The sequence below is a fragment of the Sceloporus undulatus genome, chromosome 5 (assembly GCF_019175285.1).
Source record: "Sceloporus undulatus isolate JIND9_A2432 ecotype Alabama chromosome 5, SceUnd_v1.1, whole genome shotgun sequence".
In the NCBI taxonomy this organism is placed as follows: domain Eukaryota; kingdom Metazoa; phylum Chordata; class Lepidosauria; order Squamata; family Phrynosomatidae; genus Sceloporus; species Sceloporus undulatus.
The window spans coordinates 82824851-82838213 of record NC_056526.1 but is presented as its reverse complement, the minus strand read 5'-3'; the positions used below and the strand labels follow the sequence as shown (position 1 = coordinate 82838213).

General features: G+C 37.6%; 1 protein-coding gene across 1 annotated transcript in view; it reads left to right on the top strand.

The window, feature by feature from the left end:
- Positions 1 to 13363, top strand: part of PRKAR2B (protein kinase cAMP-dependent type II regulatory subunit beta) — a 61111-nt gene that overhangs the window by 16460 nt on the left and 31288 nt on the right. The window contains 1 exon segment of the mRNA XM_042469347.1: positions 4315 to 4350. Coding sequence (XP_042325281.1) covers positions 4315 to 4350 — 36 coding nt within the window.

The window sequence follows — 13363 nt, the reverse complement described above, 5'->3', positions numbered from 1 at the left end:
CGTTTAAATGTTGGACTATGACTCTAGAAGCCAGGGTTCGATTCCCAGCTCATCCATTAAACCCACTGGGTGACTTTAGACAAGTCAATGCTCTCATTCTTAGAGGAAGGCAATGATAAATCTCCTCTGAACAAAACATGCCAAGAAAACCTCATGATAGCATCACCTTATGGTTGTTGTAAGTCAGAAATTATTTGAAGGCACACAACAGCTACAGTCAGCCCTTCTTATACACTGATTTTTTATACATGGATTCAAGCATCCATGGTTTGAAAATGTTCAAAAAAAGTATAAATTTCAAATACCAAATCTTGATTTTCCATTTTTTAAAATAAGGGACACCATTTTGCTATGTCATATTTAATGGGACTTGAGCATCCACAGATTTTGTTATCCACGGGGTATCTTGGCACCAAACTCCAGTGTGTAACAAGGGGCCACTGTACAGCAATGGCGCTGGTTGGGGAGTGGAATAAGACATTGTTTTACAACAACACTGCAGTGATTGTTGGTGCTATTGTCTTTATTTTGCAAGTGATGCTTAACTTTTAAAGACCGAAATGTATTTGGCCCTAAGCTCAACTCCATATATTAAGATATGAGAGAAGGACTTGTTTACTGTTATGAAATTCTGAAGAATAAACTGTTGGGGAATATTCTTGACAATATTCTCCGGCAAGGTTGGTTTTGAGAATTTTCTCTTTGACACTTGTTAAATGTATTTTAGGCTCTGTACAGACAAGCCAAAATAAAGCTGCTTCGGGTCTCTTTGGAGGTATGTTGTTTAAATGATGCATGCGTCTTAAGAGTCCAGAAGCGCACCAAAGCCACGCTCCAGCCCTTAGGACTGCGGCTTCTGGACTCTTAGGACACACACATTATTTAAACAACATACCTCCAAAGAGACCCGAAGCAGCTTTATTTTGGCCTGTATGTATTTTATTTAATTTTTTACTATTTATTAATGTGTTTCTTCAGTATTACTTTAAAATCATGAATGTTTCCAGTTACTAACAAGAAAATGAGCCATATCTTTCTCTTTTGCATAACTTCATCACATTGTGCACTTCATGTATGGCACACGAACTATCAGAAAGTAGCCTTTCAAAATTACTGAAAGGTTCATGAATTTTGCAAAAAAATTTTTTGGGGAATTGTTATTCCTTTAGCAATAGTATTTATGAGTTTGTGTACTTTTGCATCCATGACACACACACACGTGTGTGTGTGTTTATATATGGACAGGACAGGACAGGTGATTTTTCAAGCTGTTCTTGCTGGAGTTAGGGTGACCATCTGGCAACAATTTTTTTTTAATTCTCCTTTCTTTCCTCTTCCAAGAGGGCAGGAAGGAGAGAGATGGGGAGAAATAGAAGAAGTAGCAACAGCAGGGTAGGGATCGAGCAGATGGTGAGTGTGGCAGAAATGAGGAGTGGGATGGAGCAGGGCATAGACATTAGGGAGGAAGATGGAGGAGAGCAACTGCAGGAGGACGGAGGATGGATGGTGGGGGTGATGCAGAAGAAGGGGGTGTTTTACAGAGGCAGGAGAAGTTTGATAGCATTCTGGAATGTTCTTTAAAGTTTTCATGCCGACTGGAATGTTCAAAACCTAATTTAAAGTTAAATGTGACTTTTAAGTGGAGTTGAATGCAGTAGTTAGAGAGATAATTAAAAAAAATAGAAAACTAAAAAATGTGAAGAGAATAATCTTTCTGAAACCATTCTGAGAATACTCATGAGAATATTCTCATTATGTATCACTAGACAGACTCTGACTCCTTTTGTTTGATGAAATCAGATTGACAGAACAAGGCATTCTCAGAAGTGGAATTTCCTCTCCACAGCCCTAAGCAGGGCTATACAGGCTGTTTGTTTTGGCCCTTAATCTACCAAGACTTTTTTTAGTGGTTGGTGGACCAATATTTTAATTAACATTGTTTGCTTCTTTGTTATGTTGTTGTAAAACTTTGATGTGTGGCTGAAATTTATTCAGGTATGTTCCATGGGTTTTTTATATGCTAATTCTTAGCCACTGTGAGGCACTCTTTTGCCACGTGGCAAGGAAACATAAATTTAAAAATAAATATATAAAACTTAGAAGGATGGGTTGTTAACAAAATAAATTCTATTCAAGGAGGTGATGGGCTGTGGCGAATATTCTGTAGGTAAATTTCCTTCAAGAGAGGAAGGCAGGAGAGTACTAATAAACAGACAGCAATACAGATAATATTGTGGATAATTCTTGGAATAATGACAATATTGCTGGGAAAAATTGACAGCAGTAGGAAAAGAGGAAGGCTATATTACAGATGAAGTGACTCAATAAAGCAAGCCATAGCCCTGAGTTTTGCAAGCCCTGAATAGATCTGTTAACTGGTTAACAGTTAACAGCTGTACTCTGTTAACCGTTATTCTGGAAGTCTCTCGTTCATATATTCTCCATAAATCAAAGATAACTTCATGGCACTCGCAATACAATGCAATTGTAGATGTTGTGGTAGAGAGTACATGGAAAAATATTATTTTCGCAAAATACAATATTTTGTGTTAGTATTTATTCTTGGAAGTATTCAACTGTAGTGCATATTTATGTACTTAAAACTAAACATTTAATAATTCATTGGGAGTCATGTGGCCTAAATCCTGTTGTTAATCCCAACCAGATTCAATTGGAATTTAATAAATCAAAATGTAAGTTCAATTGATTCAGTGGGCCAACTCTGTTTGGAAGTAACAACTGGATGTAGGCCAGTGATTTTTAATTGGTTACATGGAGAATGGGGCTAATACGAACACTAGGGTAGTTTATTATCTAAGTTGTTACTCCAAGACTAGGTCTTTCGAGCACCAAGCATTTTAAAATTCTGAATGCATATGAGATGTTTTCTTCCTTAAGTGTAAGGAATGTTAGTTTAGGTTTTTGATGTTATACCCCTTTGATCAAAAAAGTAGGTATGTTATATATGGCAGTATAAAAAAAGGGAGAGAAGAAACATGGGGGCACCTTTAAGACTAACTGGTTTTTATTTTAGGATGAGCTTTCATGGATATAAACTCACTTCTTCAGATGCATTACCATGTGGTATTAAAGGCTCAGGTATATGGCATGTTTATACAGTTGTGGGAGTAGAATAGAATGCAATCGATCCAGAAAGATGCAAAATATGCTCCTTGCCCTAAATTTTCAAAGGGCTGGGTGAAATGATAGAAGTCTTCCATAAATTTACAGTGGTCAGTTAGCACTGATGTGTGAAAGTAATAAATCTGCTTCACAGAAGTCAGTTTTGCTTCTCTCTCTTTCTTTTGTTATATGTGCAAAATATATATTACCTTATATTAATAGATATAGTTAGCCACAAAGCCATTGTATTTGTTCATACGTATGCTTGTGCACTGGAATAGTGAATATAATTCAATTCAGATGTTTCTCTTTCTAGCCTTCCTTTAAAACCTCTGTTCATATTTTCAGATGGGTGGGTTTTTTTGTTTGTTTGTTTTTTTCTGGCTAGTGTCCTATACTTAGCATCACTTGTGAGTGATGTGTAAATAGGATTTACAGTACTTCCTTTCAACAAGAATATATATTTAATTGTGAGCTAGCTGCATGTTATGATACTTCAAATTAAGAAATAGTGGTGGGCTTGCAGGTGAATTTTTGCAAAACATTTTGCTCTCCGTGGCTGTTTTCAGTCTTTTTTTCTAGCCATGGAAAATGCATTTCTCCTTGGATGGATAGAATACCTATTGCAGTGCTCTTTCACTTCTCTATTTCCTTGCCTACCATTCAAAGGATGTAACATAGTTGTTACAGTGGGTGATTCTTCCCAGGCTGAGGTTGTGGTCTGTAGTATTCAGCCTCTGTTAGCAGGCAAATGGCTGATTAAGCTCCTATGAAAAGGCATGGCTGTACAAAGTATGAGAAACACATACTTCATGCAATCTTTATATAGATAGTAACCACAGAAGGGAGCTTTGGAGGCTGGAAGACTGTGAACTAGGCAGACAAAGGAAATGTGAGGTCGGAGTGGCTGTGTAGGTCTGTAGGAGGAATGCTAAACTGAGCAAAACCCCAGAAACTTTGGCTACAAGTCTCTAGTGTCTTTGAACTTCATTATGAAGTGATGTTGTGAAAAACATTGGCATTCATGAAAGTGTCCATCCACACCAGCATGATATTAGCAGGGCCTTTGTTTAAAAAAAAAAGCTAATTAATATTTTAAAAATATTGATTATGCATTTAAAGATGTTTTAGATTTTCTTTTCTTTAATTTTATGAGAATTTAATAAAATCTCTCTCTCTCTCTTTTCTTAGCTCCAGTGATAAACCGGTTCACTAGAAGAGCATCAGGTCAGTGTTCTATATTTGCATATTTTGTTTTCCCTGCTATTGAAACATTTCCAATTTGTTTCTGCTTTATTTAAGAATGCTAATATTACCTATTTTAGAATTGATTTCTCTTTAGCTCTGCCTTTTTCTCCCCACAGGAAAAAAAATGAAATAGTGGTGCTGTGATAAAACCTTGGGAATTTTCTAGGTAGAGAGGATAGATGTCAGGCATTAAGTAATTTTAAGTGGCTGTCATGAAACTACACATGGACAGTTGTTTTGTGTTAGTGTGCACCTCATTTCATACAGATGTGTGCACTCTCTCAAACATTTGTAAGAATCTTTTCTGTAGAGCAGTCTTTCTCATCATTTTTATGCTGGAGGAATTCTTGCAATAATTTTCAAGACTTTGAGAACCTTGGTATAAAAATTATTATACCTGCAGCTCAAACAAATGCTGTTTTCCCCCCAGTCAATGATCTCTTTTGGAACATGGGGTTTCTAGGGAACCCTGGTTGAAGAACGGTGCTCTAGAGTGTTAGACATAGCAGAAATAAAATTATTTTCTGCTACTAGTTGAATAGTGGTCGAATTGTGAAAATCCAAAAACTTCTCAATCTGAATGTTATAGCATCTTCCCAAATATCAGAGTCCATTGTGAAGGCTCACCAAGAAACAAGACTAGAATTTTAATACTTGCATTAATTATTATCTTATCCCTAAATACATGCTGAAAGCAAAAGCATTTACATTTTTTATATTATAATAATCTGCAGGGAAAATACCAAAGAATCGTGCTTCAAGTCCAAGAGCAAAGTTCCAGAGCTCCCTGTAATCAATTCACATGTGACAGAACTTCTATTTATTTACTTTATCATATTTTTCGCTTCCCTTTTAGGATGCTCCTCTTTCCAAATTAAGACAATAAACCAGTATGTAAAGCAGCAATATAATGGGATTCTATTAAAGGGGGCCTCATTAAATTGCTCCTTTAAGTCCTGTTTTGGGAGAAAAGCAGGATATAAACAAATCAGTCAATCAATCATATGAACCTTTACAGCAATAAAGCAGCAAGTAGCAACATTAAATTACATTAAAATAACATCAGCAGTTTTTTAAAAAAAATGCTTATTAAAAGTCAGTGTCATGACATTGCCTCAAAACAAATCTTTTCCAAAGAGTCTCCAGTGTACAAAAGCATTTTTCTTTTATCCAGTAAGTCAATTTCTTGGACAGTCTGAAGAGAAGATGACATTTGAACAGGACAAAACTAATGTTGAGAGATTAGATTTCCTGATAAGAATGGTCACAGCTATGTTTTAAAATCATGCATGTAGAAGTAAAAAAAAGCAATACATCTCCCCAAATCAGAGTGGTTGGGATCATTGCACAAAAACCTATGAAGAACATTAAAAACCTGCTTTTTATGTGGCTCTGTTTTCCAGAATTCTATATTTATTGCTGAAATGGATGGTATATTTCTGATATTTTTTAGCTGTGTGGGTTTATCTGTGTTAGATACATGTTTAAGGATTCACTTTTTCTTGGCAGAGCTTCCAATTAAATACACAGAGGTTAATTGTAGAAGAACCTGCTGACAATAATGTTGGCTGTTAATTATTGAGCAGATATTCCAGCCAACATGCTGTGACGATTAACAGTTTTTTCCTTCAGTATAGCCATAATTGGCCACAGCAGCTGTAATGACACAGTTCCACACAAAACAATCCCCCTCTCACTCAAAAGGCTTCCTTTTTTTAGTGGTGCACTTGCCAGCCCCAGCCCCCAAAAGGGTTTCTGAATTTGGGGGAATTTAAAAAGGGTTAGTGGGGGGGGAGTTGCTTGGTATGGGAGTGATTTTGCATCATTGCCTCTTGGACCATATCTGTGAAAGTCAGGATTTTTTCACAGCTGATTCAAGTCTTTCACATGTGAAAAGGAAGAAGAAAAGAAATGGAGGAAGAGGGGAAGTAGTTTACTTGCACTAGTTTGATTGAAGCCCATGGAAGGTGGGCGTTAGGTGTGGATAGACATGCATTATGATGTTACCTGCTCCACTCTTCAGGAGGGTAAAAAGAAAACTAGTCTAAAATCTATCTTTTCATCACATATTTTTTTGTTTTGCCTTCACATTGTTTCCATTTTATGGCAATCTTAAAGTGAAACTATTACAGGGTTTTTTGGCGAAATTTGTTCAGAGTGAGTATATCTTCCTCTAAGGCTGAGAAAGTGTGATTTGCCAAAGGCTACCCAGTGGGCTTCCTATGCCAAGCAGGCACTCAAACGCTGGTCTCCCAGGTTTGGGACAAGGTAGAAGTCAGCTCAAAATCTGATCCCTTTTTATTAGTCTTTTATTAACAGAGTAGTGGGACAGGGGAAAAGAAAAGTCCTTTTGTCCTTCTGCTCTTTCCCAACCCCAAACAACATTACAAATTCTTTGTCTGGTCAACTGGAGCCCTGAACAGGAGTGTTTTCTATTCAGCATTTGATGGCAACATTTTGTTTCAGGTTCCCCCATCCAAATTTAAGGCAATATTTTTTTCTGAGAATAATAATAATAATAATTTGTTTTATTTATATACCGCTATTCCAAAGATCATAGCGGTGAACAGCAAGTAAGCTAATTAGCAAGTAAGCTAATTTGCCCCCAACAATCTGGGTACTCATTTTAGCGACCTTGGAAGGATGCAAGCCTGAGTCGAGCTTGGGCCCTTTGCTGATCTTGAACTCGCAACCTTGTGGTTTCGAGTAAATGGCTGCAGTACAGGCATTTAACCACTGCACCACCAGAATCATCCACTGCTGCTTGGAATTATTGTCTGTGGGTTTTAAAAGTATTGATTCTCTTGTTCTTTGAAAGATATCATTTCCAGAAAAGAAATGAAGACCAAAATTGCTATCAGAATTCAATAAATGGTGTGTGCCAATTTGAATTTAATAGGGTATAGAGTCCCACCATGGCATTGCCTTTCTCTGGTGGTATCACTGCATAGTCTTTTGTGGCTATGCTGCTGGTAGAGTCTCCTGCATCAGACATGGTTTTGCAGAGGAACCTAGCTAAAAATGCCAGAAGGCTACTAGACAAGAGCAGTAGTGAGGGATGCTACAGAATTTCCAGTTTTTATGTACATTTGTGAAAACTGGACAGTGAAGCAGGGTGACAGGAGGAATATCAATTCACTTGAAATCTGATGCTGGAGGAGAGAATTCTGCAGAACCATTTTCTGCCAAAAAGACAAATAAATGAACCCTAGTGCCGATCAGGCCTGAATTCTCCCTAGAAGCCAGAATGACTAAATTGAGACTATCACACTTTGGACGTATCAAGGGACACATGATCTACAAGCAAAGATAATAATGGGCCCAAACAGACAGGCCAAAATAAAGCTACTTCGGGTCACTTTGGAGGTACGCTGTTTAAATTATGCATGCGTCCTAAGAGTCTGAAAGCAATGCAAAAGCCACACTCCAGTCCTATGGACTGGAACACAGCTTTGGGACAGACTCTGGCCTCATAAGATGCGAGTCTCATTTAAACAGCATACCTCCAAAGTGGCCTGAAGCAGCTTTATTTCGGCCTGTGTGTTCAGGCCCAATGTTTGGTATAGTGGGGGGGCTATAGGAAAAAAGGAAGACAGAATAACAGGTGGTTAGGCTTGATCAAGGAAGCCACAGTCCTGAGTCTGCAAGATCTTAAAAGGGCTATTAATGACAGGATGCCTTAGAGGCCTCTCTTTCATGGGATCACCAGAAGTGGAAGCAGACTTGACCGCAATTAGCACTAAAAGACGCACATTTCTCTAGTGTTATTCAGTTTGACGAGTATGAGAGACTACCAGTCTGAGTTTGTTCTGCAGACACTGTTGCACAGATGCATGTGCATCTGAATACATATATGTATATATAGGTCTGTGTTAAAATCGGGAAGAAGGAGTTAAGAATAAATTAATATTGTTGCCAATTAAATCATTTTTAAAATTCAGACAAATCCAGCAGTTGTTTGAATATGTAGAGGAGGAAGGTCTGAGATCAGCTTTTCTGGAATTTCTTTTCCTCAAAGTAAAGTATCAGTCTAGCTCTCTGGTGCTTGGGAGGGAAAGGGGATATGGTGTTTCTAATTGTGTAAAATTTTCTATGTCTCCATTTCTTTGATAAGTTATTTTTATAACTTTATTCAATACAGTTCAGTGGAAGGTATTTCAGGATAGCTAAACACACCAAAGGGCAGGAAAAGGCGTGTTTCTCGCAAAACACTGGGCAGAATAATTACTGTATATTTTGCTGCATAACACCATTCATATGAGAGCTAGAAACTTGCTTTTTAAAAATCAACAACTTTTAAATCCAGGTAAGATGATGGCCCAAATGAGCACCAGTTGTCATGCCTAGTTAGTGGGTGAAAGAGTGAAGTTCATTTAATAAGATAACTTGGTGTTAGAAGTATATTCTAGAGTCAACATGTAAAATTCTAAAGATACCAGTGAAATACTTACTGTTTTTATTGCATTACCCTGATAAAATTCTTACTAGCTGATGTTGATGCAGTTCAGATAAATTGCAAGTGTATCAACTTGGGTTTGATAAATTGTTTATGTGCTTTTTGTCAAGAGAGCAATTGTGAAAGCCAATTTGCAAGTTCACCTGTCAAAATTTGGTTCAGTAGTGAAAGCTGAAACTCACAGGTGCTTTATTGTAACCTGTCTCATATTTTGAGCTAGGGAGGAAGGATGAAATGCTTTGTATCTCTAAAATTAATTATCAGAAGTGAAATCTTGTACAGCAGAAGGCTGTACTGTACAAGATTTCTCTTTCTCTTCCTTTTTATTTTTTTTTCTAACAGAAAATTACAAACCTAATTAACCAAGGTGATTGCTAATTTTGAGGAAAAGCCTTGAAAGCAAAACAAACATGAAATGGAAACCAGCATTTCTAACTTGATGAATATAGTCACTATTTTATCCATCAGTATTAAAATTTGTAAATATGCTTCTGCAATATTCAGCACACTGTTTATTCTAACCAATATTGAAATACTAGTAGCCATGTTATTATATGAACTCTTGTATGCATGGTATATGTGCATTTATTCTCAACTTAGTTCAAATAGTTAGCCTCCATATAAATGCCACAAAACTCTTTATACTCTTGTATGAAATTATACTTGCTTATCCAGTCTTTTGTAATTACTGTCTATCATACTCATCAGTTCTTATTTTACAGCAGCATCTGGACTGGCTGCTTCATTTGTGAGTGGCTACTTTATTTATGCAATGGGGCATTCCTCTGTTCTTCCTAGAAAAGCATACTCAGGTTTAGGGGCCTCCAGAGTTGAACCCTATAAAGTATGTGGAATTGTGTTTGAAATAATGTTTCCTTCTTTCTCCAGCCCTCTCACATGTAGAAACAGAAAACTTTCTTTTCACATATGTTTCCCTCTGTATTTCAGAGGTGTCAATTTATTGCATTAACATTATAACTCAATTCTAGACCTGAGCCACCATAGGGCAATACTGTACAGTCACATGTGCAATATTGACCCTCTCTTCCTGCACTTTCTCCAGTACATTGGGGAGATATTCATGCCCATCTGATTAAGCTTTACAGGGTCCCAATGTCATATTTTTATTGGTTTTAATACTATTTCCTGTTGCTGCATAGGTACAGATTTGTACGGGGGAAAGGGGGGAAATCATGCTTTATTCCAGTCTTTCTCAGCTATGGTTATACATAGATATCCCTCCCATGCAGTCCATGCACTACCCATTCCTTTGTATAATTTTGTAAGTTGGCTGTTTGTATTATTTATGTCCATAGTACAAAGTCACTCTTAAGAGAGAGTTAGCTCCCTAATAGGTTTTTCTGTTCTATGTAAACTATTGAGCAAAAGCAAGTATTGTCATTTCTTGTAGTCAGGTACATTTGATATTATATAGCTTTTCCTTTAATTGGTCAGCAGAGATAGGCTTATGCATTACAAATAAGTCCTTTATTTTATGTACGGTTTACTAGTTTCTCTGTAGTCTTCGAATTGCTTCATTTTATCTCCCAAATAAAAATAGTCATGGTACAAAATTGCTATAACTGGTGATAGATGAACTGTAAACACTGAAATCCATTGCCTCCAGGTTGTTAATAAGTCTCTAAGAACTGGTTATTGTACATTATGTACACTAGATATTCAAGTTTGAAATCAATATTTCATTCTGGCTTTGTACTCCTTAACGCCAGTGTTGAACCAATCAGTGTGAAGTCGAAGGTTTTCACAGCTGGCATCTGTAGTTTTCTGTGGATTTTTTGGGCTATGTGGCCGTGTTCTGGAAGAATTTGTTCCTGATGTTTCCCCTGCAACTGTGGTTGGCATCTTTAGAAGGTGGCGGCATGGTAGTGCATGGAGTCTATATACCTGTGGGACCCTTGTTGTTAACCCAATCAGTTTGTGTATCCTCACATATTAAATGTATGATATGCTTGATCAGAAGCGTTTCAAAGTATTGTCTTTGCAAGGTGTTTCATATCTGATGGAGTGTCTAGTTGCTGCACCAGCTCCATCTTTGTCCAGGCTGATGTATGTTTAAATATCAGCTTTATCAAAACAAAATCAAGCGACAGAAATTAGTGTAGAACACTTACATGGAAAATTAGAGAAAGATATTCTGCATTTAGATTCTCAGAGGAGGAAAGCATTAAAATCACCAGCATGGCACATTATGAAAAACTTTTTTTTCTTCTTCATCTGTATTGAATGTATAAATGATGACATTCTTATTGTCTTGATCACTTTAAACACATTTGTTGTCTAATGAATCTTCTGATTATGTAAGTGATCTAATGCATTATTTATTGGGCACTGAAATTATTTTTTCTCTCTACCAAGAAGATGATTTACAAAATGAATAACATTACCTTTGCCGTGACCTAAAAGGCCATTTATTTCCATCTTCACTAGCTTCCAAGATTTTATTTCCATTTGTTCTTGAAATGTAGACCTGCTTTGTACTAATCAATGTACAGTCGGTCCTTACTGTCTGCGAGAGTTCAATTCGGGACCCTCCTGCGGATGAAAAAAACCATGGGACCTTAAGTCCTGCAGTTTTCAATGGCGGTGCATGCATTCTCTGCCATGGCTGCCTGCATGCACAGCCGTCAGGGGCGATGGGGCTTGCCATATGTGGATACTTAAATCCACAGATGGCATGCCTGCGGTTGGGGAAGGTGGGCTACAGTTCTTGTAAATTACACCTACGACAGGAACCTGACTCCTGAATGCATAGGGAGTGTGTGTGTGTGTTTTGGTTATGTGTCTTTTTGATAATGTGTTCCATTCCTGTCAATCTTTCCAAATTTTCACAATTTCAGAAGATAGGTAGTTGATGATCAGAAAAAGGGTGGCCTTGTCAGCCATGGCACTGTTATGGAATGCACACCCCAGGGAGGCTTGCCAGGTACCAGTTGTCTTTGAAAAAGACAGTCTTTTTTTAATTAATAATCAGTATATTCATACAAATCTCAAGTAAAATGCCTACCTATTAAGTAATAATCATCACAATATTATTAACTAATATATAGTCCTATATAAATTCCTATAATAACCTGAACTTAATGATACTAACATTCTTACTAAGCTTATTAAATAACAATAATAATTATAAAATGACCTAAATATAATAACTTGAAATATTTTAAATTATATGTATAATAGCAACTGTTACTGGACTATTGTAAGAGATTAATAACCTATTGCAATAAATAATATTAAAAACATTGGTCTTTCTTTAGTCTTCCTGATTTTTACTTGCCTAAGCCTGCTGGTACAGACATGCTTCACTTAACAAAGTCTCTGTCAAAGATGGCCCTTTTAAAGCCTGCCTAGACTCCAGTTTTCCTCCTTGTCTTTTGTTTAGGTGGAAGGTTTTTTTAGTAACATTGGCATTTGGAAGATGGTGAAGGAAGGTTGGAAATACAGAAATCCAGTCTTCAGAGCAGTCACAGGGGGGCGAATTAGACACTTATTTGTGTATATGAGAACCAGCAGAGAAAATTAATTAAATGTAGTGCCTGGGAATATTGATTACAAAGGGGATGAATATGTAGATTCCAAGTGGTAGATTAGGAACATGGGTTGGTAATGCAATGAATGCAGATAAGTTTCCATCCACTTCAATTCCCGGAAGAAAAGATGGGCTAATGTTAAAAAATGAAGAACAACACTTATGGGCATATATTCAATTTTTAAACCCAACAAAGTGGATACATTGAATGAAGGGAACTTGGTAAGTCAATACTTCCGTCAGTTTCGACTAACACTGTTCTACAGGACTAATGCTGAATTTAAGCCTTGTATCCTCACATGTAAAATTGACTTTCCTGCATATACAGTGAGCGTTTGGTATTTGTGGGAATTTAGTTTGATTCCAGGAGCCCCCATGGATACCAACAATGCATGTGCTGAAGTCAGTGTTGAAAATTTAAAATTACCTGCGATCAGTTGCAGGCAGGCCAAGAAGCAGTCTCAGGGCAGTAGTGGAAGCTGCGGTAGCAAGGCTTAGGCATCGCGATACACATTCTTGCTACTTTGGCTGCTGCAGTTCTGCTCTTTTCTTCCAAAAGTGGAAGCAGCAGTTGGTGTGGTCCCAGCAGGAAAAATGTATACCTGGTGCTCAGGGCTTGCTGCCACCACCTCCCACCCCTGGCTAATGAAAATCAATCTTAGGAAGGCGTTAACCGGGGAAGCAGAAGTGGCAGTTGTCTGGTGCTTAAGGCATGCCATTGTTGCCTCAAACCCTCCTGAAGCTTCAGTCTGTTGCAAGCAGGGCAGTTTTGGATGGGTTGTTTTTTTTAACCTTTGGCACAGAAAATACAGTACACTGAAAGAGGTGAAGGCCAGCATCATCCTAGGATTGACTTCAGCCAAGGGAGGGGGGAACAATGGTGGCAGGCACCAGGAACTTGGCACTTCTTCCTCCCCTGCTAACCCTTTTCTGGGATTCATTTCCATTAGCCAGGGATGGGAATTGGTGGCAGCAAGCCCTGAGCA